Raw genomic sequence first — 26738 nt, 5'->3', positions numbered from 1 at the left:
GGGAGAAGGGCTCTGACTTTGCTTCTGTTCTACAAGGAAAACTGTTCTCGTGATCACTTACCAAAATTTCTCAATAACATAGTAATGGAAAAGTCTGCATTTTTCTCATAATCTTCTTCCTGTTTGTTTTATCTCACTCTTCCATCATGTACCAATTATTTTGTTCCTCCTGTAACTTTTTTTTTTTTTTAGTAGTCTTTGGGTAATATGTAGAGTGATGAGATATGTTAACATGACAGAGTGGTCATGTTAACGGTTACAAAGGATTTTATGATCCTCAGGAAAGTGCCAATAAATACAGTAGAAATTAGGTTTGATCATCAGAGTTCTGAGATGCTTGTTCAGATGTTATGATTTGAAAACTTCCAATGACTAAATGACCTGGGTTGTTTTTAGGGCATCTTTCTTTTTAGGAACTTGGGAAAAATTGTTTTGCAAACCTTGGCCCCATGTGTTTATTAGTTGTTTAATGGCAGAAAAATTCAAGGAGTTCTTGGTGGTGAAAAAAGTTTAAGTAAAAATTAGAAACTTTAGAGTTATTTGGACTTAACTTTTTTTTTTTAATTTCTAAAGGGATATACAGGAGAAGAAATCTTAGCCCAATTACTTTTCTTACCACAATGACCCTTTGCTCTCATTTTGTAGGAAATTATCCCCAGGAGCCCTCCTCAGTGACTAGAGAATAGCACAGAGCCCACATTCAGAGGGTCTGCTGTTGTTTCTCCACAGAGGATGTGAGATATAATTTCTCCAATCATGAAACACCTTTTACAGCCACTTATGAAATTCTCGTAAAAAGGAGATATTAGATTACCTTATTTATGCTGCAGAGCTAGTAGTTATTGACTAGGAATTCTGTGCTTTAGCTTTAAGATTGGCCCATGTGCCCAACCTGAATTTTTGGCAGGTCCTGCCCGAGATCTGCTTCTGACTTTGGTAGTCCCTGCTCCTTCTCAGCAGTGGTTTCGCTCACATCCTGAAGATGCGTCCAAAGCCTTCCACAGGAGGGAGATGGAACTGAAGGAGGCTGGGCAGGTGGTCCCTAATGACATGGTATGCCTCTTTCATCTCCCTTTCCTACTTTTCCTTTACTAGAAAAGGACGGCGCAGCAAGACTAGAACAGCTCTGTACTATAAAGATCATCATCACCATGAACACCTAGATGTTCCTGAACCAAAATACAGAAAAGTCGTTCTGGGCAAATCAGGAACACAGAATTTGCCAGGACAGGGACAAGTCAGAGGTTCTACAGGGATGACTCCTTAATCCTAGCCCTCATCCAAAAATTCTAAAGAAAGACTCAAAATGGGAAAAGAAGAAGAAAAAGACCCTAGAGCAGTGGTTCTCAACCTTTCTAATGCCGCGACCCTTTAATACAGTTCCTCATGTTGTGGTGACCCCCAACCATAAAATTATTTTCGTTGCTACTTCATAACTGTAATTTTGCTACTGTTAATGAATTGTAATGTAAATATCTGTGTTTTCTGATGGTCTTAGGCTCTACAGCAGTGGTTCTCAACCTGTGGGTCGCCTGAGACCATCGGAAAACACAGGTATTTACATTATGAGTCATTAACAGTAGCAAACTTACAGTTATGAAGTAGCAACGAAAGTAATTTTATGGTTGGGGGTCACCACAACATGAGGAACTGTATTAAAGGGTCGCGGCATTAGAAAGGTTGAGAACCACTGCCCTAGAGTGAAAATGTTAAGGATCATAGCCTTGAAGGTCATGGTTTGATTCTGCTGAGGGAAGGCACATGTCTCTGGGATTGTCTTTCCTCCCCTTGTGATGGAGCAGAGAGCCCTGAGCCAGAGGCCAGGCCTAGAGCATCAGGCTGCTGGCTCTGGAAGAGGAAAAAGGGACTCATATCCTTAAGCCTCCCCCACCCCTCAATTTTAAAAATTTACCTTTTTGTTGAAAGTATTACATATGTCCCCTTTTTTCCCCATTGACCCCCTCCCTTTTTTCTTAACATTAGAGGATTCTCAAACATCAAGTTCAATTTCTACAAACTTTAGATAAATGACTCAGAATGCTGGCCACTTGTCAAAATGACCACTTGTTCAGCAACAGTAGTGGATAAATCACAAGAAAAATTGAAACTCCGTGTGATAAATTTGTTTGCTGCACTTGAGCTATGTTTATTAATGAATTAAAATTCTAGTGAGAGACTTACCTCCATTCAATTGTCACTACACAGGGGAAAGATTCTTTTAGTCTCTAAAAGCACTTCTTAAAATTTCAGATTCTTAATGTATTTGTATTTTGTTTGTTGACCCAAAGGAAAGTTTGAAGCAAAAATTGGTCAGAGTGCTGGAGGAAAACCTCATTTTATCAGAAAAAATCCAGCAGTTGGAGGAAGGTGTTGCCACCTCAATTGTGAGTGGGAACCAGCCCAACACTTACGGTAAGTTCAGAAAAGCAATGTATGGTGTGTCCCAACACAATTGTTTGTTTATAGATGATGCAATTAATAAGCTTCATTATCTAAAGCTCACATGGCTACCTAAATGGAAACCATCATCGTGCCTCAGAGAGTTGTAATGCAGGTGACTTGAGTTATCAGATGAAGCTCTTGGTCATTGTAAAGCAAGTACAAATGTTACAATTTTTCAGATGATACTTTTTTTTCCTGATTATAGCAGAAGATTGTGTTCTTTATAGAAAGTTTGAAAAATATAAGAAAAATAAAACTCCACTACCCAGCAATAACTATCATTAGTGTTTTGGTATATTTTCTTTCACCATACAAATATTTTTAACTTAAAATTAAATGTGTGCCTTGATTTTTAAAAAATAATTCAATACAACAAAATGCACCCATTTTGCCCTAACTGGTTTGGCTCAGTGGATAGAGCGTCGGCCTGCGGACTCAAGGGTCCCAGGTTCGATTCCGGTCAAGGGCATGTACCTTGGTTGCGGGCACATACCCAGTAGGGAGTGTGCAGGAGGCAGCTGATCGATGTTTCTCTCTCATCTATGTTTCTAACTCTCTATCCTTCTCCCTTTCTCTGTAAAAAATCAATAAAATATATATATAAAACAAAACAAAACAATGCACCCATTTTAAGTTTGATGAGTTTTGACAAATATATACACTCATTTAATTCCATCCTAATCAAAATACAGAACATTTCTGTTACTCCAGAAAGTTCCCTTGTGCATTTCCCCCCACTCTCTACCCTAGGACAATCAACAATTTGATTCTACACCCTAACATTGTTAATTTTATAGTATAGGCCAAGCATGTCAAACTCATGGCCAGCGGGCTGCATGCCTTAAATGAGAGGCATGCGGCCCACCAGCTGTGAGTTTGACATGCTTGGTATAGGCATTTACTATAATGTCACACAAATATGCCTTATTTATCTAGTCCTCTATATAGTTGTTTTTAATGTTAGATATCTATAATAATAAAAGCGCAATATGCTAATTAGACCGGGCGTCCTTCCTGACCACCTTCCAGACGAAGCTGGGGCTGCGAGGGAAGCCTGGGTCCCGGGTGCCAGAGGGAAGCCGGTGCCAGCAGCCAGGGGAAGGAAGGCCTACTCTTGTATGAATTTCGTGCATCGGGCCTCTAATTATAAATATATAAAGCTGCCATTGTTTATAATATAAATGATTTTAAAGAATTCCCAACCTGGCGGGTGTTGCTCAGTGGTTATGCATCGACCCAGGAACCAAGCGGTCACCCGTTCAATTCCTGGGCAGGGCACATGCCTGTGCTGCGGGTTCGATCCCCAGTAGGGGATGTGCAGGAGGCAGCCAATTAATGATGTTTCTCTCTCATCAATATTTCTATCTCTCTATCCCTCTCCTTCTCTCTCTAAAAAAAATAATAAGAACATATTTTTAAAAAATTTCCAAACATTCAAAAGACCTGAAATGAAAGAAAAGACACTAGAGTGAAAATGCTTCTCTGAGATTGTCTTTCTTTCCTTCTGCCAGAACTGAGAGTCCTAATATTTATACTACAATAAATAATGCAGCTATTAATATCTATGTACATAAATCTTTGTGTACATTTCAGACTGTTGTCCTAGGGACATTGCTGTTAGTAGAATCAGTGGGTCAAAAGATGGGGACATTCTTTTTAATCTTTAATGTTGAAAATACTACATATGTCTCCTTAAGATGTGGACATTTTTGAAGCTTTCATTATACATTGCCAAATCACTCCCCAAAAAGGTTTTTTCAATTTACACTCACATCAGCAATGAGTGTATTTGAATGCCCTTTTCACTCTATCCTTGTCCACACTGGATAGTTTTTAAATTTTTGCCATAGTTATAAGTGAAAAATAATCTCTCATTGAAATTTTGGTTTTGATTTGTACTACTTTATTATTATTATTATTATTATTATTATTATTATTATTATTTGATTTGTACTACTTTTTTATTATATAAAATACTGGCCTATATAGTTAGGCCAGTATTTTATTTTTATTTATTTATTTTTTTAATATATTTTATTGATATTTCACAGAGAGGAAAGGAGAGGGATAGAAAGCTAGAAACATCGATGAGAGAGAAACATCGATCAGCTGCCTCCTGCACACCTCCCACTGGGGATGTGCCCGCAACCAAGGTACATGCCCTTGACCGGAATCGAACCCGGGACCCTTGAGTCCGCAGGCCGACGCTCTATCCACTGAGCCAAACCGGTTTCGGCTAGGCCAGTATTTTAGATAAAGTTTACCCTTGGCTTTAACCCTCCAGCTCAGCACCCCTAAGCAAACATTTCAATTTATACAAGGAACTTGATTTAGAAGTCAGCACTGAATTTCCAGAGTTCAGTCTCATCACTGTCTGATTTTACAAGCCTAAATAATCAAAGCATCTCCACTTACCTACTCTGAAAACAGGTGATTGTTCACTAGATACCTACTTTCAATAGGCCCTGAGGCCCAGTACCGGTGTTGGCTTACTGGTGATAAATACAGCTATTGTAGCTCTGTTTTCCACCTTCTCAAATCTTACTACTCAGAGTGTGATTCACAGATCAGCAAGCTTGTTAGACATGTAGACTATCGGGCCTCACCTCAGACCTACTGCATCAGAGTCTGTTTTTTAACAAGATCCCCAGGTGATCTGTAAACATACTAAAGTTTCTAATGTTTAAGAAGTACGGTTCTAGACTTCCTCAGAACCGCATGCCTTTTTTAAAATATATATATATATATATACATATTTTGGTTATTGATTTCAGAGAGGAAGGGAGGAGAGAGAGATAGAAACATCAATGATGAGAATCGTTGATCAGCTACCTCCTGCATACCCCACACTGGGGATTGAGCCCACAACCCAGGCATGTGCCCTGACCAGGAATTGAACCATGACCTCCTGGTTCATGGATCGAGATGCTCAACCACTGAGACACACTGGCCAGGCGGAATTCAAATGCTTTTACCTACCTCATTATTGCAGGCAGTGGTAATATATTTGGGGAACTACATATGAGTGTCTTGGTTACAAATTCAGTTTCTGCAAGCACTCACTGAGTTATTACTATGTGCCTGACACAGTTTTAGATGTTTTCACATACTCCACAGAGAGTGAAGCACATGTATTCATAAACTAAAATGGAGAATTCAGAGACCCAATAATTATTGACTACTTATGCTAAATGAGGATAGGTGTCTCATTGATGCCTTATAATAGTGCTATGGGGCAGAGTTATTAGGTCTAGTGAACCTCAGAAAAATGAACTGACATGTGGTAATACGCAGTTGAATTTTAATTCAGATCTGTTAGCTGCTAAATCCCATATTCTTGCCACCATATCTGCTGTGTCTAAGGGAAGAAATGGTGCGTGGAGTGTGGAGGTGGGTGCAATGAGGGGGTCCCCATTCTTCAAGATGTCCTTAAGCTCTGCTCAAAGACCAGCTGCTTGGAATCCTCTCAGCCATGGCTACTGTATTCTTTGTAGATGATCTTCTGCGCAAAAACCAACAGCTGAACGTACAGGTGGCTTGCCTGAACCAGGAGCTTTCCCAGCTGAAAAAGCTGGAGGAGACAGTGGCCCTTCTCCATGAAAGTCAGAGGTAGGAGTGGGTCTATCTAGCTGGCTTCTGGAAGCAGGTGCTTACTTTCCTTTATCTCCTTTGTTTTACTGGCAAGTTAATATCTATATACTTTTCAAATTAACTCCATGTTACATGTAAACCACTTGTATCTAGGCCAGTTAGCTCAGTGTTCAAAGCACTCTTTTTTAGGACACACCAGGGACTAAATGTCTTAGCTGGAACTGGTGGATTGTACCACCTCAATACTAAGTAGTTTCTCTTAAGATCCAATAGGATCTTGTTTGAGTCAGCTAGCATTTTTTTTCTTTTTTTTTTTTTTTGGTCACTATGTACCCCCCAAATCAGTCATCTAGCTCTTCTGGAAAACACCTGCCTGCTAGTGGTCACAGAAAATACACTGACCACTCAGAATAATAGATAAAGAATCCAATGTCTGTGTTTTCTTTGGAGGAGCTCAGTAGCATCCGCCTCTTCAAAGAATAGTACCCTCAGGGTGCAGGCTAGAAAATCAGAAGAGGCTTCAAGACTGTTGGTACATTTAGAGAAGCCCTGGACATTTTGGTTTGACAAACATGTTTACTAGGACTTCCAATGAAATTTAAATATAAAAACCCCATGCCCACATCTTCTGTCTCAAACTTCAATTCCTGATTTTCCATGGAATAACTTCATATTCAGAGGATTAGACCCAGGGCCATTCTGGGTGGCTTTTTAATTTTTTTAAACTTTTCATTAAATTATTTCAAACATATACAAAAGTTGAGCAAGTAGCATAAAGTCACGGTTCTCATACTCAGGTGCTCATCAGAATCTCCTGAAAAACTTGTTGAAATGAGGATTGCTGGGCCCCACCCCCAGAGGTTCTGATTCAGCAGGTCTGGGCTGGGAACCGAGAATTTGCATTTCTCATCAATTTCCAGGTGATGCTGTTTCAGGTGGTCTGGGACAACACTCTGAGAACATTAGGGTGCATCTCTTTAGTGATGTACAGTCAAATTGCTATATTTTAAAGTAACTTGAAAATAATTTTTCTCTGTGTTGTTAAGCCATCAATTCAATATACAGGCTCAATTTGTTTCAATTTGCTTTTGATTCACAGGAAATTTTTATTATTATTTTGATTTAATTTTGTTTCATGATTATGTAAAACATTTACATGACCCCAAAGTCAAATCTACAAAATGAGGTAAATTTAGGAAAATCTAGCTTCCTTACCTGACTCCTCTATCCTCTCCTTCCCTCCCACTAGCCTTCCACTGTAGGTGTGGGTGTGTAGAGGGGCACTCTAGTACATAAAAAGAGACATAATGATACTTTAACAGTTTATCTTAGCAATCAGTTCACAGTGGTGTATAGAGGTAGCTCTCATTCCTTTTTAGAGTTGTACTAGAGGCCCGATGTACGAAATTCGTGCAAGGGGCTGGGTCCTCGCAGCCCCCCTTGCAGCCCTGTCTTCATCTGGAAGGTCGTCCGGATGGTCATTCTGCTGTTCGGTCTAATTAGCATATTAGCTCTTTATTATATAGGATGGGACTCCATTGTGTGTTTGTTTAATTATTCCTCTATTGATGGGCATTTAGGTTGGCAGTATTTTGTAGTTACAAACAGTGCTGCAATGAATAGCATTGTGCATGCATCATTTTTTACTTTTTTGGCCAGTCTCTGATGGCTTTTAACTTTACATGGTAATTCAGAGTCCAAAAGTATAGCCATGACTAGCACCACTAGTTAATTGCAGAGGCAGGGTAGATTAGAAGTAGACATTAAAATTTGGAGATAGAAATTGGAGGCCTGGTCAGGTGCCAATGTCCCAGTGCTTCTACTTACCTCATCATGAAAGTGCTTTGGAATGGATAGAGCAATAACTGTATAAAATGTGAACTATGTTCCTGCTACAGTCAGTCTGGAACATAAACAGAATCATAATGAAGAAAGAAACTGTTGGCCTGCCTTTAAAATAACCCACTCATAAACTGGACAGTTCTTTCTATTTAAAGATGTTACTTTTTATATTTTATATTTGTCTTTAGCAAACATTACAGATCTGAATAGCATCTACTTTGCTTTTATGATTTCATAACTGCCTTTTCCCCCGTGCCTCAGATCCCTGGTGGTAACTAATGAGTATCTGCTGCAGCAGCTGAATAAAGAGCAAAAAGGTTATTCTGGGAAAGCACTCCTGCCTCCTGAGAAGAGTCATCACTTAGGGAGATCATCACCCTTTGGGAAAAGCACGCTGTCTTCCTCCCCCCCAGTGGCACATGACACGGGTCAGTATCTAATACAGAGTGTCTCAAACTCTGTCCCAGAGCCTAGTTTATGGAGCTAGCTAGCACTGAATACCTTCTCCGCAGCTTCCCTCTCAGCCACAGGGGACTCTCAGTGTCATTTCCATCAGTGTGGTGGTATTTACCCACAAGATTACGAAAAAAATCTTATTCTGATTGCATTGTATTGGTCCTTCTCTTTATTTGTCTTATCTCCTCCCATCAAGTCATTCTTTCCTTCTGCCCACAGAAATAGTTGGCACTTAGTCTAGCATCGTATCACATGGAAACATTTGGCTGAAAATGTCGAATAGGAAAAAACACTAGACATTTTTCCCAAGTGTCACTTGAAACTGTGTGGTAGGACATTTAACAAGAACATCCATGACCAGGTGTGTTCTGTGTTAGAAGAAATTTCAGAGAATTCATATTGATTGGTTCATCAAACGTATTTTTAGTTTTCTTCCACCATAGTGAAAGGTAAAAAGATCTGGTGTCTGCCCTGGAGATTCAGTCAGGGAGGAAAGCACAAACTGGTGTGATAGAGCTCAAAGCTTGGCATTGGTATCAAACAGGTCTAAACAAAAGCCTAAAGATGCCCTGAAAAGTGAGAGACAGAGACCAAGAGAGAGAGAGAGAATCCATACCCTGGGGAACTGAAGGCATCACTGAGGTCTTGTTTGAGTGGAAGCTGCAGAAGAGTGGAATGGGAACATGCAGAGCCTTCTCAGGCCAAGAGTGGAAGAGTCTGGAGCCCCAGAGGGATCATAGGGCAAGGAAGATGTGGGTCATGGTGCCATGGGTATATAAATGGGGGAGCAGTCCATGCCTGGGAGGTGTGGTGTCAGGAAAATGTCCCCTAAAGAAATGTTCTTTTAACTGAGACCTGAAGAATGAGTAGAAGGTTACCAGGCAAAGTACAGGATCAAAAGCAGAAGCAATGGGGAGAGCTGCAGAGAGAAACAGCATGTGTAAATTCCATGAAGTGGGAAGGAACGTGGTTCATGGAATTGAGGTGCTGAGAGGAAATAATCGAGGTCGCACGGCTCCTTGGGGATTTCACACTGGGAAGGCAGAGGAGTGGTAGATTTGTTTGAGAAGCTTTCTTTGTAAGAAGAATGGGGTGATGATTGTATGTGTGTATTGGGGGGGAGGGGCAGCAAGGAGCTAGAGAAAAGGCTGGTGAAGTCTAGACCAGAGATGCAGTTTCTCGGTGTTAGCTTTGGGCTTAGCATCCACTGTACTCTGCGTATTCTGTATTTCAGACAGAGGCACCATTTTTCTTTCAATTCTGATGGGTGGGGCATTTTAAAAATCAATGGGAAGAGATAATGAAAGTGGCTCTAGGTGTGTTTCTGCTTCAGGATTGCCCAGATAGCTAATATAGCCAGAGAGTGTACAGGGTGAAGGACTGCAGTCCAATGCCTGACCCAGACAGAGTCACCTTCCACCATATTTTCTAATGTCACTGCTAGTGGCTGGCCATGCCCCAGGCCAGGCACCTCTCTAGGGTTGATGGCCACACTTGGGGAAGTTGACTGTGTTTCTCACTTGCCTAGTGTAGCATTTGGTCCACAGGGCAAGGGTAGGGGTTAAAGGTGTCAAGGGAAGGGCCAAAGAATTGTTGGAACTGTGTGAACTCAACATGGAGAGGGGAGATCTCCTGAAGCAAATGGAAAAGAGGTGGAGAGGAATTCCTCACTCAAGGCCTGGCGTTATTGGGAGAAAGAAGGAAACCGGGCCGAGTCCTCTGGCAAGTGCTGTGCCCCAAAGGTGGGCCAGAGCCACTCTGACAGATTTGGCCTTCGCACCAGCTATATGTGGGTTTTAATGACCCTAACCACTCTTCCTTGCCCACGTGGCTTTGCTAGCAAGGGTACCCAAAGCTCTCCACCATGAGGGGCTATGGAGGGTGGAGCAGTGATAACTAAAGGTTGAAGTGCAGTTTGGGCAGTCACTGCCTTGTAACAGATTCTACTGGTAGGCCCGCTGGTCTTTAAGGGTCTTCCTGGCTCTAGATGAGCCTTGATTGCCCTCAGGCTCCACGACCACTTTTTCAGAAGAGGGGGCTTTACTCCTACAAGGTGGAGTTTCAGGGCTCAGCCAGTTCTCTCTCTGGGTTCCTCTAAGCCACACTGCCAGTCACAGGAGGGCTGAGCTGCTGCTTCCCTACTGGTTGATGGTACTCTCACTTAATCACTTAATAGCCTGGACCAATTTGCAATCCAGTTAAATTCTTTTCACTAAGAGGATATTTTAACGAGTGAAAGCCAGAAGGCTTTGGGTTTCACTCCCATTATGCTCATGTAAGTAAGCTTACAATTCAAATTCCCCAAGGCTAGAGGAATAATTTTTACCGGTGCGAGAGGCAGAGAACTCTGAAACTCTTCCCTAAGCAGTGCGAGGCCACTGCGGTAAGCCTAATGGGGAGGAGGAGCCCACAGCTGTCAGCTATCAGGCTCTACTGTGGCCAGGAGTTCATCCTCCATCCTCTAATTCCCAGCTCCCATCCCCAGCATCCCTGTCCTGAGCCACACTACTTCTCTACATCCCCCACTCCCTAGAGAACTTGCGTTCAAGGATGGGACTGGATAGCCAGCGACAGAGCCTGGGGTAGGAACACCCCAGAATAGTCTGTGGATGAGGGAATGAGCAGTTGCACTACTTTGTCATGTTAGCAAGACCTTTGAGCCTTTTTCTGGCTCCCTTGGGAGCTACCCTCTCCTCGGAAGGCACTCAGTCCCATCCAGCCTGTTTGTCAGCAGGAAGAGAGTTGGCCCCAAAGCCTTGGCCTTGTTATAACTCAGAGAGAAGAAAAGGTTAAAAGGTTAATCCAGAAACTCCCAGGAGCTAGAGAGGACCAGAGAGGCCCCCACTCTCCTCCCAACCTGGGATGTTGAACAGGGAGTCAGCAAGGAAGAGGCTCCTTCACTGTTGGATGCTCTGCTCCCCTGGCTGGTGTTGGGTGCCAGGCTCTATCACTGGCCATCCAGTCCCGTTTTTGGTGATCATGCTGGGGCATGGTTCTGCCCTCACCACCCCCGCCCCCCTGCAGAAGCCCCTTCGTTCTCTGGGCCTCTGTTTCCTCAGCTGCAAAATTAGGGAATTAGACTATCTACCCCCTAAGGTCCTTCCTGCACTTTCTGATATTCTGAAGCTGGAGCCCAGAATGACTCGCCTTGGTAGCCCCCGGGAGTGGGGGCCTGTCAGCGGGCTGAGACTGAGGCCTGGCACTGAGCCCCCTGCCAACACTTGGCCCAGGTCAAATCTGCTGTCTCATCCCTCCTCCTGCTGTGAAAGCAGAGAGGCTGAGACTGAGGCCCTAACTGCAGGAAGGCTCTGGATTTCCCTAAGGAGCATCTCCGGCAGCCTGGCTCTGTGCTGATGGAAGAGATGTGTTTGTCTTTTTTGGGGCAGGGCCACCAGTGGAAGGATCAGCAATACGAGAGGCAGGGGAGTGATGACACCGAGGGTAAGTGGGGTGTGAATGTCATTATCCCCATTGTCATATACCTGACCAGGCCATATCGATACAAAAGGTGTCTTTATTGAGGTCTGGGTAAGAATTAGGCACTTGGCCAGAGCAGCAGCTTAAATATGAGGCAAGCAGTCAGGGGTTAGCCATGCCCAGGGCTAGGTTGGGGCGGTGAGGCTATAGGCACAGACTCTCCCCAGAGGGACAGAAGTCATGGAGGAAAGGGGAAGGGGACACAGAGCAGTCTGGGTCAGAGGCCTGGTGGGCTGGCCCTGTGGGGCTGGGCAGGAAGCTCTGGTTGGCAGGTCCAGCAGGGAGGGGACCGGGCTCTCTTGCTCCACATGCCCCTTAGGCCCAGGCCTGAGCCTCTGGCCAGGGCAGCCACGCCGGGGGCCTTCCCAGGCCTCACTTCTTCACCTTAGTATCATAGGTGCCAGCATTCTTGTAGGCACTCACATAGCCACTGTCATCCAGGATGTCCTGCCGCCCGGCAATGCCCTTGCCCTTGCCGCTCTCGTCGAAGCGCTCCTTGTGGGAGCCTGTGTACTTGCTGGTGTCAGTCAGCCGGTCCACAGCACCCCCTGTTTTTGCTTTCTGTTTGGACAGAGTTCCCCCAGGAGCACCTGGTTAGGGAGCCCAGCCCTTCCCACCCCCAGCTGAGATTCCCCACACCCCCCAGTGTCTCCCGGAGACCAGCAGGGCACTTACAGTGACGCCCACATTGGCTGGTTCCTTGCCTGCTACCAACTGGCAGATGGCATCAAAGGCCTCCTCCTTGCTCTTCCCCTTGAATCGCTTGATTGCCAGCTCTTCCAGGGCCTTCTTGAACTCCTCATAGTTGATGACCCGAGCAGACTTCCCCCTGCCAGATATGTGGACACCATGAGTTCCCCCCTTCTCCATGTCCTCCCTGCTTCCAGCCCCCCAACTCCCCACCTTCTGGGAACATCAGAAGCAGGCATTGCCTGGGGGCTCACTTGACTTTGGAGAAGACGATGTCCACATCAGTCCCTGTGACAGCTTTTCCATCAGTCACCTTGCAGTCCTTGCATAGCTTGGCCCAGTTCTTGCCGTTCATCTCTTGCCCACTGGCCTTGGGGTCACCATGGATGGCAAACTTGCGGAAGCTCTCCTCCAGCCCAGCCACGTCTGTGCTCGCTGCCATGCCACCCTACAGGACCCACCTTGGTCACTTCCCAGCCAAGCTGTTCCTCCCCTCCCCAAGGCACAGAACATTACTGCCGCCACCCCAAAACCTGCAAGGTCTGAGTTGGGGGCATTTAAGCTACATACCCTCAAGAGCTGAAGCAGGAGCTGCCAGCAGAGAGGGGCCAGCGCTCAGTATCTCCCTGGGCCCCTGAGCCCTGAGGGAGGGCCTCAAGAGGAAAGGTCCTATTGTTAATGCCAGCCCTGGCTTGGAGTGGAGTTCAGATGAAATCATGATGCCATACCAGGCTGGGAACAGAGTGGCACTGTCGAGAAAGACTGTGAGGGCAGCAGCTGGGACCATGGCTTTGTCTGGCCCTGGCACAAGGCCTGCTTGGGTGGAAGTGAGGATGGCAGATCAGGCCTCCCTCCCTGGGCGTTCCATGCCAAGCTGGGTCAGGGCCAAGCTAGGTTGCTAGTTGGGCAGGTATTTAGTCCGACAGTGTCTTTGTCAGGGTCATGAGGATCCAGCAAGACCCAGCCCAGGCTGAGAAGGGAGCCAGAGCACAGGCAGGGGTGCATGCCCTAGGCAGGGGTGCAGCTGGCCCAGCCGGGACCTTGTTACTATTTGCTGTTAAACAAAAACATGAGGGGGAAGCAGCCTAGAGCTGGCCTGGCCACAGTTTGTGAAGCCTGGAGACTGTTGCTAAGGGAGGTGGTGCTACTTGGAGAATGTTGCTAAGGGCAGGATGGTGTCAGAGTGGCTCAGGGAGAAGCTCCCAGTGCTGCTGGGCTGGGCTGGGCCAGGCTGGGGAACAGGGGCCCACGGGTGGGGCACACCAGCACTCCCAGTGCCTGGGGCACAGCTATGGCTTCCTGGCCCCTTGCCACCCATTGGGGCTGTAACCTCCCAATTTGTGGAGTTTAGGAGCAGGAGACTGGGGGGCTATCCAGGGTAGGGGTTATGAGCCCCTAGCCTAGAGGCATGTTAGCAAGTGGGACTGTGGCCTTGGCCCTGTGATCCTCACACCTGCACTGAAGCATACTTCCCCACCTTCAGCCCTCCATTGAGGCCCCTTGACCACACCCTGAGCACTGCCAACCAGCCCACACTCCCACAGCTCTTGTACTCAGCCCTGGCCCTCCACACCCTCAGCCTTATTCCCCCTGACTACACCCTTCACCTGGTACTCAGACCTCCCTGACCACACCCGCAGCCCTGAGACTGAGGGCTTGGGCCATTCTCTCAGCATTCACCCTTGACATATATTAATAGCACTGTATCGAAGACTTCCCCAATTATACCCTCAGCCCTGCACTGCATGGTCTTCCCACACCCTCACAGTCCCTCTGCAGTCCTCTGACCACACCCGCAGTGCTACACTGTGTAACCTAACACAGCCCTGTGCTGATGCCTCCCTGACCACACCCTCCGCCCTGCACGGCAGCCACCTCCATCCACACACCCACAGCCCTTCCAAGACCCTAACCAAAGCCTTATAACCCCCTCTCCACACACCCTCAACACTGATCACACCCATATCCTGCCCCCCCTTATCAGCACACCCACAATCTTCTGGCTATAATCTCAGCCCTACACTGAAGCCCCCAAGTGTCCATACCCACAGACTTGCATTTCTAGACTCCCATGTACTATGTTGAGACCACTCACGCAAGCACACCCACCTTCTCCACTACAGTCTCCTGACCACAGTCATATCTTCAGCAACCATCCTATAATTCTGCCTTTTATATTAGAGTCTCCAGTGACCATGGCCTGGGACCCCTCTTCGGTTACCATTGATCCATCCCTAAGTTGCAGTTTCTGGGACTGGGAGCAACCACAGCTGCTACATTGCAGTGACTCTGTCCACAATCCCAGTCCTGCACTAACTTTCCCTCTCCCTACACTACAACCTCCCACCAGAGAGAGACCCAGCGTTTGGCTCATGAAGGGTAGAGTCTAGAGGAGCTTTCCTCCCATAGAATGTTTGTCCTAGAGGGGACTGGCAGGATCCTGCATCCAGTCAGTGCTCACTCCTCTCCGTGGGAAGATGGAGTCTTGGTAATTTCAGGCTGATCAGATAGAGCAGGGTCACAGGTTGTATGTAGTCCCAGGGGTCTGCAGGCCATGGATGGAGCAGCCACACCCGTGAACTGGGGCCACCAGCTTGCTCCCGCTGGGACAGCTGGAGTCATCAATCAGCCCAACATGGAGGGGGGAGGAGGGGGCGGAACGCTGGGGCCTGGGCAGGGCAGCTCAGCTGGCGTCCTCAGCTCAGTACCCTCCAGGGTTGGGACCCCTTCCAGGCCGCTCCCACCCCCACCCCTTCCTCATCGTGCAGGTTACTGGTTAGGGTGGTCGGCGCCCGGGTCTCCTACCGACTTCTACCTCGTGGCTGCTCCTGCAGTGCGCGTTCGACGGACAGAAGGACACAAGAATGGACCCACTGACGCGGGAGACCGGGCGGCTCTGCAGCTCTGCTCCCTGCCGGCTCCGGGGCGGGACTGCAGCCCGGGCGGCTCCGCTGTATTATCCCCTGTTTCTCGGTCTCCATAGAGACGGCGAGTCCCACCCCCAGGGCTGTCTCGGCAGAGTGACCAAGGTCATGCTGGCTCCACCCACCGGACCCCGCCCCATCGGCGCTCCGAGATCCGCAGGGGCGGAGCTGCGTATAGCCTCCTCCGTTTGCTCCCCGCGGCAGCTGGGCGGCCTTTGCGGCCCGGGAGGCCAGCCCTCTGCAGTTCTGGACATCCTCGGATGGCTCCCTAATGGGAAAGCCGCCCCCTATTCTGGGCCCCACCCAAAGTTCAAAGCAGGCCTCCGCCTCCAGGACAGATCCAGCTTCCCACAGCGGCAACCGGGAGGGAGAATAGAGGGGCTGCGGATCGGGTCCCTAACCTCAATGACAGTGGACAGTGGAGCCTAGAGCTGGCTCAAGACCAGCTCCAGACTCCAATTAACGTGTGGCATCCTCAGGTCACAACTCCGGAGACTGGAGAAAGGGGACAACGGGGGAATCAAGAGTGCCCAGCCCCAGCATCCTGGTACACCGGCGGCCATCCGCCACCCGCTGCTGCCTCCGGAGCGCAAAGCCTTCTTTCCCACAGGTCTCCAAGTGAAAACTCTTCAAAAAAAATAACCTCCTCCAAGCAGCCTTCTAGGATCTTTCCTAACCAGGAGCCCTGTGCCTGAGCGCCTCCATTTTCCGTTTACCTCCATATGACAATCTGGGTTGCCACCCACTATAAGGCCCACCCCATCCTCTCCCGCTGGGCGGATGGGAAATGGTCCAACTCCAGGAGAGCCCTTGGCCCTTGCTATTAAGAAAGTAAACTGTAAGTCCGCAAAAGCATAAAAAAGTTTATTGGAGCATCATGGCCGGTGGGACGGGTATTGCTGAGTTCTGGGGGAGAGTGGCCGATCCCGCCGGCCCTAGGGGCTCCTAAAGTGCACTGGGTCTGCAAGGGTCGAGGTGTTGCCTAGAGTCGGGCCAGCCGCTCCTCCTCGGCCTCTCGGCCCAGCTAAGCCAGGCAGGCCTCTGGGCTGCCCCGCACCCTGGGCTCGCCACTGCTCGGGCTCACGAAAACAGCAGGCACACGCGCCTGCAGCTCCAGCCCTGGCTCTCGGCCCCTGTCTCCGGGAGCGGCCAGAGCGGCGCTGCCCAGGCGGGTCTGAGCCACGGGAATCTCGTCCATGGACTCCGCTGACGCGGAGTGGTAGGCGCCTGCAGGGCGAGCGACGAGCACCGGGCTAGCGCCCTGAGAATCCGACGACGAGCTGGAGCGGTGGCCCGGGACCGGGGGCCCTGCGGGGGTGGAGGGAACTGTGAGACTAGGGGCTGTTACTCACTCGGGCCCCTACCTTTCCTTCCCTCGGAGCTCCCGGTGCAGGATCCAGTCAGGAAGGGCCCTCACCCGGCTTCCTCTTTTTCTGCAGAGACAGAAGGGAGGCTGAGTGCCCCTTCCCCAGGTCCCTCATGGCCAAAAGAGGCAGAGGGGTGAGGAAGGGTAGAGGTTTCTTTCCCATCTTTTCCACAGGGGCAGGGGGCCAAGCACAGTACCCCCTACCTGGGGCCGGATCCTGGGGGGCAGAGCCAGAGTCTCTGGAGAAGAGGGTAGTGGAGGCTCCACTTGGCCGCTGGTGGCAGGGAACCGGGAGAGACTGAGGGGGGAGCAGGAGGGTAAGCTCTGGATGTGAATGATCCCTCAAATTCCAGCCAGTTGGAGGTTCTCATATAAGCCTCCCTTCCCAGCAGACAATAGATGGGCATTGATCTGTCCTTGCCTTGGCCTTGGCCTACCCCCTTTCTCCCACCTTAGATGGTCCTGCCATTGCCAATGGGAGATGTCCAGATTGCACTCACTTGGCACTCACTGCAGCAGGCCTGACCTGGCCAGGGGGCTCTGGGCGCACGTGGCTGAAGGTCCGCATGTAGAACTCCGTTTCCTGGGGAAGGTGGAGGTCAGGGAGGCTGGACAGCCTGGTGTAGACCCAGAGCCTTCTAGGTCCTGAGCCCAGCCAGTCCTGGACACAACATTGCTGCACCCCCAATCCCCCAGGCCTCTGTAAGAGATCTGAATCCAGATGTCTGCTATTCTCCTCCAGGTTTGCCAGCTATGCTGGAAAAACCTCTTTGCAGGACAAGGCGTAAAACACCCATTTCTGGACCTTACCCCAATCCCACAGACCTCCTCACTTCATCTAGTCAAACTCTACTTCCTTCAGGAAGTCTTCCCCCCCCCCCCCCCCCCCCAGCCTCATGAGTCCAATGCTTCCAGTCTAGAGCTGCTCTGGACAAGGTGGGTGGTGGGGAAGAGGTACTTAGATCTGCCCTCTCCTGCTCACAGTCCCTCCCAAGACTCCAGGTCTCTGAATTGATCCCCCCACCCCTCACCCCCAGCTGAGACACTGGGTAGCCGGCTGTTCATAGGCCAAGTGGGCACCCAAGGTTTCGTGCATGGCTCCACAGTTCCGGCAGAGCTGAATCCTCAGAGTACCAACCATAATCTCAGCTGCTGGGGAATGCTCTGTTTCCCCACTCCTAATCAGAAAGGGAAGGCAATGGGTAATGGAAAAAACAGCATTGCAACCCCATCCAGGACCAGGCTTATGAGTGAATTGTGTCTTGTTAGTAGCTGATCCTAACAGCGACCTTGGAGTTGCAGACCCCAACCCCTGAAAGCGAAGGGGCCTGAGTTCAGAATGTTGCAAGTGGCCTAGGCCTGCACCCCAGCACGCGGGAGGAGGACTGCAGGTAAGGAAACAAAAGCTAGGAACAATCCAGCTCGGGAAGGCCTCGTGCCAACGATGTGGGGCGGGGCCAGGACAAGGACGAGGCCCCGCCTCACAGGGCGGGCGGGGGGAGGGGGCGGGGGAGGGCACCCGGACAGCTGTCGCGCACTCCGCAGCTGTTTCCATGGAGACCCAGGCGTCCTGACTAATGCAGAGACGACAGTGTAACAGCAAACGCGGTCTCTAAAACAAGCCTATGTTTGGGGGCAACGGCTCCAGAGTGGGGCCCCTCCCGCATTCCTGCTCTGGGTGGGGGTGGGGAGGCTGCCTGGGGCACTGGCAGATTTAGGGGACAGAGCCTAGCCGGCCACAGGCTGGGTGCACAAATGTAGAGATTGACACCTTAGGCAAGCCATGCCCAACCTCTGCCCAGGCTGACCCTTTGGGAAGGAGTATAGGAGTGCCAGCCTTAGCAGAAGAGCACTGGGAAGAGGAAAGAGTTTTGAGGCCAGTCATAGGACTGGGACCTCAAGGAAACCTCCCTCCAATCTTCCCTCTTCCCACTGTGGACCTCGCACCCCTACAGAGCCCAGCAGAGAGGGCCAAAGCCTACCCTGGGGTCCCTGGGCTCCACAAGCATTGGGCAGAGGAATCTGGCAGTAGTAGGGGATGGTCCCAGAAGCCTGAGGAGCCAGGAGCTAGGCCCTAGCCAGCTGGGCAAGTCTGAGGGTGTCACCAACTCAAATCCCCCTCCCCTCACCACAGCTGTCCCTCAGAGATCTTCAACATTTGCACATTCCTGAATGCTACTGTGGAACCTCTCAGCCTCTGCTCTCTCTTCTGCACACCCCTCCTCCCACTGGGGAAGCCTCCCTCAGGTCATTTGCAGATGATATTACTAGTATATGTCCTTGCTGCTGGCACATCTGGCCTCAAAGCCTAGGTAGGCAGTGACTACTGTGCAGGGGCCCAGAGCCCTGGAGCCTGAACATCCTGGGGCCAGCCCTGCCTCAATGGGCACTTTTGTGCAGCTAGAGCCTCAGACTCCTCTGTGAAGTGGGGGGTGATGCCCACTCCTCAGAATGGCTGCCACTGTGCTTACATGGCACCAGTGCCCAACACCAGGGCAGGTACACAGTAGTGTGGCAGGAGGCTCTTCATTAACAGCCAGCACTTCCCCAGACCTGGCAGCCTGGCCCACCCCTGGCAATGAGAACAGGAGAGGCAGGTCCCAAGCCCTCTCCCAACCCGCCCACCAGCCTGTGTTTGTGTCCAGTTGCCATGAGGACTTGGGATCCAGGGCTCAGCCTTCCCAGCAAGGGCCTGCCTGGGCCCCCTGCCTTCCCAGTCCCTGGGGGCTCTGAGGATCCCCCCTCCCCTCGCTGCTGACCTCAGGAAGCCATGGGGCGTGGGAATGGGGATCGGCTGGTCAGCAGCTGGGCTGGCCAGGCCCTAGCTTGGGCTGGAGGGTTCCTGCTTCAGAGTGTAGAGACCTAAACTCTTCCCAGACGCAGCTGTTTAACCTTTCTTGGCCTCAATATGCTCATCTGCAACATGGATGTGGCAACATTACCTGCCTCATGTGTTTTTTAAAGATTAAATAGGGTACTGGGTATAAGAGCTCAGGGTCATAAGAGGAGGTAACCGGTGACCACCTCAGTCACTGGTCCATCCCTCTCTCTTCCCCCACAGCTCCACAAGGAGCAGGACACCCAGGAAGGCAGATGCCACACTGTGTAGAAAGAACCTGGGCCCAGCCGTGGGCAGCTGTCAGCACCCAGGTGCTCCAGCTGGTAAGGGCCCAGAGCTCAGAAGGACTCAGGGCTGGAATGGGGAGCAAGGCCTCTGATCTGCCAATCTGCCCGCTTCTAAGCCTCCACGTTCCAGACCCTCCAGCACATGCTTGGAGTTTGGACCAGGGCACACATGGGTTCGGGGGAATGCAGGGCTCCTTTGCACTGAGCCCACACTTGAGCAAGCAGGCATGTGCTCAGTACAGGCTTGGCTTCACCCCTGTTGCCCAGAACCCCTACCCCAGCTGCTGTTCCAGACCTCCTTCCCTTTGCCCTTTCTTATCATTGGCTGCTATCTGCACAGCCCACCCCTTCCACACCCAGGCCCCATCTCCCACCCCCTCAGCCCTCTGGGCCACTTCTATACCTGAATGGGTCGCATCTTGGGGGGACATGAGTCAAGCTGCCTGTCAGCCCTCTTTGCCTCCTGTGGCGGACGATGCTGCACGATGTACTCATAGGTGGTGAGCTTGTGCCACACTGTGGGGGTTAGGGGAGGACTCAGTGCAACAGAAAGGGGTCCCTGGAGTTCAGAAGGTGAGGGAGGATACCCCATCCCAGGCTGAAACCACTGTCCCCATATACACTAAACCAGTGGTCGGCAAACCGCGGCTCGCGAGCCACATGTGGCTCTTTGGCCCCTTGAGTGTGGCTCTTCCACAAAATACCACGGCCTGGGCGAGTCTATTTTGAAGAAGTGGCATTAGAAGAAGTTTAAGTTTAGGTCACCTACCACACAAAGCCACTCCATCAACACAGGGAAGCAGCAAAATGCGGAGACAAAGAAACATGTCACGAATGAAAGAAATGGAGGAAAGCAAACTACTGGACGACATAGAGTTCAGAACCACATTTATAAGGTTACTCGAGAATCTTCTAAAAACCGCCGAGAAACTTGATGAGACCTCCGAGGAGCTTAGTGAGACCTTCAAGGACCTTAATGAGAATGCCAAAAAAATTGAAAAGGACCAGTCAGAAATTAAGCATACACTGTCTGAAATAAAGAATATACAGAAATTCAACTGTAGGTCAAAGGACCCCAAGAATCAGACCAAAGATCTGAAATATGAAGAAACAAAAAACACCGAACTAGAAAAACAAAAAGAAAAAAGAATCCAAAAATATGAAGATAGTGTAAGGAGCCTCTGGGACAACTTTAAGCGTACCAACATCCAAGTTTTTGCGGTGCCAGAGAAGAGAGAGAGAAAATATTGAAAACCTATTAGAAGAAATAATGACAGAAAACTTTCTCTACCTGGTGAAAGAAATAGACTTACAAGTCCAGGAAGCACACAGAACCCCATACAAGAGGAATCCAAAGAGGACCACACCAAGACACATCATAATTAAAATGCCAAGGGCAAAAGACAAAGAGAGAATCTTGAAAGCAGCAAGAGAAAAACGGTTAGTTACCTACAAGGGAGTACCCATACGACTGTCAGCTGATTGATTTCTCAACAGAAACTATGCAGGCCAGAAGGGAGTGACAAGAAATATTCAAAGTGATGAACAGCAAGAACCTACAACCAAGATTACTCTACCCAGCAAAGCTATCATTCAGAATTGAAGGGCAGATAAAGAGTTTCACAGACAAGAAAAAGCTAAAGGAGTTCATCACCACCAAACCAGTATTATATGAAATGCTGAAAGGTATTCTTAAAGAAGAGGAAGAAGAAAAAAGTAAAGATAAAAATTATGAACAACAAATACATATCTATCAACAAGTGAACCTAAAAATCAAGCGAATTAAAAACCTGAGGGACAGAATAATCTGGTGAATATAATAGAATCAGGGGCATAGAAAGGGAGTGGACTGATAATTCTCAGGGGGAAAGGGGTATGGGGGGTTCATGAAGAGACTGGACAAAAATCATACATATATGGATGAGGACAGTGGGGGGGAGGTAAGGGCAGAAGGTGGGGTGGGAAATGGGTGGAGGGGAGCTATGGGGGGAAAAAGGAGAAATAATTGTAATAATCTGAATAAAGATTTATTTAAAAAAAAAAAAAAAGCTAAAGGAGTTCATCACCACCAAACCAGGATTACATGAATGCTGAAGGGTATTCTTTAAGAAGAGGAAGAAGAAGAAGATAAAGATAAAAATTATGAACAACAAAATGACATCAAATACATACCTACCAACAAGTGAATCTAAAAATCAAGTGAATAAAAAATCTGAAGAACAGAATGGACTGGTGAATAATAGAATCAGGGACATAGAAAGGGAGTGGACTGACAATTCTCAGGGGGAAGGTGGTGTAAGGGGTGCAGGAAGAGATTGGACAAAAATCTTACACCTATGGATGAAGACAGTGGCGGGGAGTAAGGGCATGGGGTGGGGTGGGGTGGGGAATCAGGTGGAGGGGAGCTATGGGGGAAAAAAAAGAGGAACACCTGTAATAATCTGAACAATAAAGATTTATTAAAAATAAAAAAGAAGAAAATGCAAAAAAAAAAAGAAGTTTTAAGTTTAAAAAATTTGGCTCTCAAAAGAAATTTCAATCGTCGTACTGTCGATATTTGGCTCTGTTGACTAATGAGTTTGCCGACCACTGCACTAAACCATGGAGTGAAACCAGGCCACCACATCCAGCCAGCAGGAAGGGGCATGGCTTCCGGGCTCTACAGCCCAACTGATACCTCCCTGCAGCCTAGGGACCCCTATGTCCTGCAAGGCAGGTGTAGGGGGCGGAGGGGCACTTACTGAGATAAATGTGGAAGCAGAGCAGGTGGCCGAGTAGGGCTGTGGAGAGCAGGCCCAGAAGGATGAGTAGGGCGGCCAGGGCCAGGATAGCAGGAGCCTGGGTTTCCACAGGGGCAGCAGGCAGGAAAACGAACCATACATCTGTGTGATTCTTCAGGACTGCAAGGCACAGACTGGGCTGTGACCAGTGACCAGACAGGCCCAGGGTTGAGGGTGGGAGCAGGCAGGCCTGAAGGCCAGTCTGACCTTCAAAGTGGTAGTTGGTACGCAGCCGCATGGGATTGACAAAGAACTCCACGAAGACGTAAGTGGCCACCAGCACGAGGAGCAGGACACCCAGTAAGGCAGATGCCACACTGTGTAGAAAGAGCCTGGGCCCAGCCATGGGCAGCTGTCAGCACCCGGGTGCTCCAGCTGGGTAAGGGCCCAGGGCTCAGAAGGACTTGGGGTTGGGATCGGGAGCAGGGCCTCTGATCCTACAGCCCCAGCTTCTCATGAAGCCAAAGGTTAGGGCAAAGGCAAAGATGGGTGGCCACCCCTTCAGGTCCGCACTTTTCTATGGTCCAGCAGAGGGAAGACCCCAAGCCTACCCTCAGCAGTCCCAGAAGGCAGCCCACAGGAGCACACACACAAGCACACCAGCGCCCAGCTCCAAGTACCCCCATCCCCGCCCCACCCCACTGCAGTCTCAATGTCCCGACTCACACATTCAGACCCTTTCATCCCCAGGCATCCCTGCAGCCAGGGTCCGCTCTCACCGGTAGTTCCTTTCTCCCACACAGTTGTTAAGCCACTTGCAGTGGTGGTCGAAGCCGCACACGCACTTGTTGCAGGCACTGCAGTGTTTGGAGCGAGCGCTCCTGCGGGAAGGGAGGGGGCACAGTGCGTGAGACCGCTGGCTTGTCCTCCCCTCCACTGCAGGTCCTGGCTGGAGCGACGGGAGTCCGCAAGGGGCCAGAGCGCTTGGCTTGGAGCGGGTTAAAGACCCAGCGCCTCCGCTGGACCAAGGAGCTCAGCGCCGGGGAGAGTGCGCGCCCTCTGGCGGCACTGCGGGGCGGGCACCCAGAAGAGGCAGCGTTTCTGAAGATCTGGGGACCCAAGGCAGGAGGAAGGAAGGGTAGGGCGATATTACTTTGCTCCACTCAGGGAGTGGCCACCGCGTGACGGTGGTGTGAAACAGAAATGGGGCTTCCATTCCAAGCAAGGACTCCTGCATGGAACCAGGAGACAAAGCAGGTGAAGGGCCAGGAAGCAAAACAGGGCAAGGCTGTCAGGCCCAGGGCCTACCCTGCTCTTCCCAACAGCTCCATTTTTTTTGAGTGCGTGTTTCTGTGCCAATCTATGGGAATTATACTGGCATTCTTCCAGAAAACATCAGCTTGTCTGGGCTCATCCAAAAGGAACCAAAAGAAGAGGAACAAGATGACATCTGGATGAACTCGGGGCAGTTCACCACAGATGAGGTGAGGCCACTTAGGAATGTGAGTCTCCCACCCCCAGGGAGGGACTGGGGAAGCCCAAAGGAGTGCAGAAGAGTGGGGAGCACTCCCCCAAACTGGACAGAGCCCCGGAATGGGCAGCAACTGCCAGGGCACCCACTGAGGAACAACACACTGACTGGTGCCAAGTGAAGGAAAGGATGGTCTGATGCCCAAGTCCTCAGCACCTTAACACCATGGACTCTCTTGGCCCTGTGGATGGACCCCCTTTCAACAGGCTGCCTGAGTCTTCAGGTTGGAAGTGTAGAGCTGGTCTTGGACCACACCCCCATGCCTAATCCTCCACCTGAGGCTGGAAGCTCTAGAAGGCTGGGCAGGGATCTAAGGAGGCTGTCTGGACCAGCCAAGGCATGGACTCCACACATTCTGACTCATCTCCCCGCTAGCAGTGTGACCTGGAGTAAGTCACTTGGCCTCTCTGGGCCTCAGAGTCCTCATGGGCAAACAAGGATAACAGTATCCGCTTGGGGACGAGGCCAATTGGTGGTGAATGTGGCTCTGCTGCCCAGCAGCCACATAACCTCAGGCAAGCCTCTTAGCCTCTCCGAGCTTTGGGCTCCTCCCCCCATGGAGGAAGATGCTGCCTACCCTGCAGGGTGGTTGTTCCAAGCACTTGGCAACAGTAAGTCTTGAGTGTTAACTCCCCTCCCTGTCTCTATCTGGGAATGCTTGTGAGATTGGGGTGGGAGGTGGCTGGTAGAGTTAGTCATTAGAAATGTTGTGGGTGCTGAAACCAGTTTGGCTCAGTGGATAGAGTGTCAGCCTGCAGACTGAAAGGTCCCAGGTTCGATTCCGGTCAAGGGCATGTGCCTTGTTTGCGGGCACATCGCCAGTGGGAGGTGTGCAGGAGGCAGCTGATCGATGTTTCTCTCTCATCGATGTTTCTAACTCTCTATCCCTCTCCCTTCTTCTCTGTAAAAAATCAATAAAATATATTAAAAATTAAAAAAAAAACTTAAAAAAAAAAAAGAAATGTTGTGGGTTTGTGGTTGTGCCAAATGTTTCCTACATTTACTGTTGGAAATGCTATTCCTCATCTTCCGTTTCCAATTACCTTTTCCTCACCTTCTCTTTTACCCAATTCTCTGTCACTCCATCAAGATTCTTGACTGCAAAAACACGTGTGTTATCAGGATGACTATAAAGCCCTGGGCATGCCCCTCTCTACCTTGAGCTCCCACGAGGCACACTCATCACCCACACACACTCTCCGTCCACACGTACTCACACATCTACGTCGCAGAGATTGCAATGCAGGTCTTCAATGACATGTGCGTGTTGGCTGCGGTTGAAGATGGGCAAGGGCCCTGCATAGCTCTTGTCCCTCACGTTGGCATCTGCTGGATCGATGGAGACAGCAGTCAGGTGCACCACGAGGTGGCCAGCAAAGATGGCGCCCATGCACTGGCCCAACAGGTTAAAGGCTCACTCCACACTCTGCCAGCTGAGACCTCACCCCTGCTTCCTGTGGCCAGAGAACTAGTCCCCACCTCCATATAGCTCCCTCCCAGAGACTCAGCCTGTGCCACGCCCTACCTCCAGGTCCCTAGAACTTCCTTGTCAGACCTCTCCAGTGTACCCAGGCCTGGATGAAAGAGGGGAGCAGTCACCTGGGAACACAAGTCAGCACTGCCTACTGCTGCCCATGGGCCTGAACACAAGGCCATGCAAACACAGGGCTGCGGCCTCACTGTTCCAAGCCTGGAGCAGGCCCTGGCTGGTCTGACCTCCAATTCTGATCTGGTTTCAGATTCTAAAATAAATGGTGAAGTGAGACTGAATGAGACCATCCTCTTTAGGCCAAGGCACCTAAAATATAAGTTCTAAGCTTGTTTGTCTTGCTTTCATAGGAAGTCTTCTCTGAGGGGGAAAAAGCGATGCTCTCTCAGTAGCCGGGCCAGACAGAGAATCACTTGCAGATGGGGCCCATCCCCACCACCTCCTGGACCTGAGTTCAGGTATTTGAAACCCTGGGGCTGAGGATCTAGGATATTCTGATGCATTCAGGGCCTGACCAGAGACTGCATATCTAATTCCTGAGCTGAAACACAGCTCTTCCAGGATGTATCTGCTCAGAGATTGTACCAAATGCTAGAGATAAGTAGGCTGACAACTTGCTGCAAAATCTAAATGTGTAAAAATTCCCTAATAGATTCCACACAGGCAGCCATCTACCCTCCATTCATCCATACTCTTGCTAGCCAGGCAGACATCATCCCTCCATCATTCAGCTTCCACCCATCAGCTGTCCAACTTCCTTTTCTCCCTTCCTCCTCCTCCTTCCAGCGGCCAAATTTCCCTAAGTGTCTGCATGAGCCAGGCTCCACCCTACTGTGCTGTGCCTTCACTGAAAGACAATCCTGTGACCAATGAAAACCCTCCGCAGCCCTGGCTGTGGGTCAGGACTTTGCACTTGCCTGGGTTACTCCATAGTCTCACGACTCTGCTCCTCCTCTCTGGGTCCTCTTGACTCTGTCCTTCACTTGGTCTTAAAGTAGCTTTGAAGAGCTTAAACCTAAATCCTTCTTGCTTAAACTCCTCCACTGGCTTTCAGGAACCCTCAAACTAGAGTTTATTCTTCAGC

General features: G+C 49.6%; 2 protein-coding genes across 18 annotated transcripts in view; one reads left to right on the top strand and one right to left on the bottom strand.

Annotated features, from left to right (window-relative positions):
• Nucleotides 1-8481, top strand: part of LRRC36 (leucine rich repeat containing 36) — a gene marked incomplete at its 5' end in the record, with an annotated part of 29575 nt that extends 21094 nt beyond the window's left edge. The window contains 4 exons of the mRNA XM_080644180.1: nucleotides 908-1053; nucleotides 2289-2412; nucleotides 5937-6051; nucleotides 8137-8481. Coding sequence (XP_080500306.1) covers nucleotides 908-1053; nucleotides 2289-2412; nucleotides 5937-6051; nucleotides 8137-8362 — 611 coding nt within the window. The 3' untranslated portion in view covers nucleotides 8363-8481. The remainder of the gene's footprint in view (nucleotides 1-907; nucleotides 1054-2288; nucleotides 2413-5936; nucleotides 6052-8136) is intronic.
• Nucleotides 8482-11827: 3346 nt separating this feature from the next.
• The window catches only part of TPPP3 (tubulin polymerization promoting protein family member 3), a gene marked incomplete at its 5' end in the record, with an annotated part of 28711 nt that continues 13800 nt past the window's right edge, over nucleotides 11828-26738 (bottom strand). For 4 of the 17 annotated variants that reach the window (XM_080645308.1, XM_080645312.1, XM_080645309.1 and 1 more), the window contains 9 exons: nucleotides 16266-16730; nucleotides 16840-16855; nucleotides 16993-17086; nucleotides 17289-17371; nucleotides 20318-20430; nucleotides 22656-22814; nucleotides 22902-23026; nucleotides 23414-23515; nucleotides 25383-25558. In XM_080645308.1, the coding sequence (XP_080501434.1) occupies nucleotides 16447-16730; nucleotides 16840-16855; nucleotides 16993-17086; nucleotides 17289-17371; nucleotides 20318-20430; nucleotides 22656-22814; nucleotides 22902-23026; nucleotides 23414-23515; nucleotides 25383-25558 (1152 nt within the window). In that variant the 3' untranslated portion in view covers nucleotides 16266-16446. Of the gene's footprint in view, nucleotides 12370-12483; nucleotides 12638-12752; nucleotides 12947-13068; nucleotides 14188-15303; nucleotides 15556-16265; nucleotides 16731-16786; nucleotides 16856-16985; nucleotides 17087-17288; nucleotides 17372-20317; nucleotides 20431-22655; nucleotides 22815-22901; nucleotides 23027-23413; nucleotides 23516-25382; nucleotides 25559-26738 lie in introns of those variants that run through there. The other 13 variants (XM_080645314.1, XM_080645310.1, XM_080645311.1 and 10 more) reach the window with 9 other exon arrangements.

Source organism: Plecotus auritus, assembly GCF_963455305.1.
Source record: "Plecotus auritus genome assembly, chromosome: 10".
NCBI lineage: Eukaryota > Metazoa > Chordata > Mammalia > Chiroptera > Vespertilionidae > Plecotus > Plecotus auritus.
Note: the sequence above shows the minus strand (reverse complement) of the source record. Positions and strands in the feature narration are given on the sequence as shown.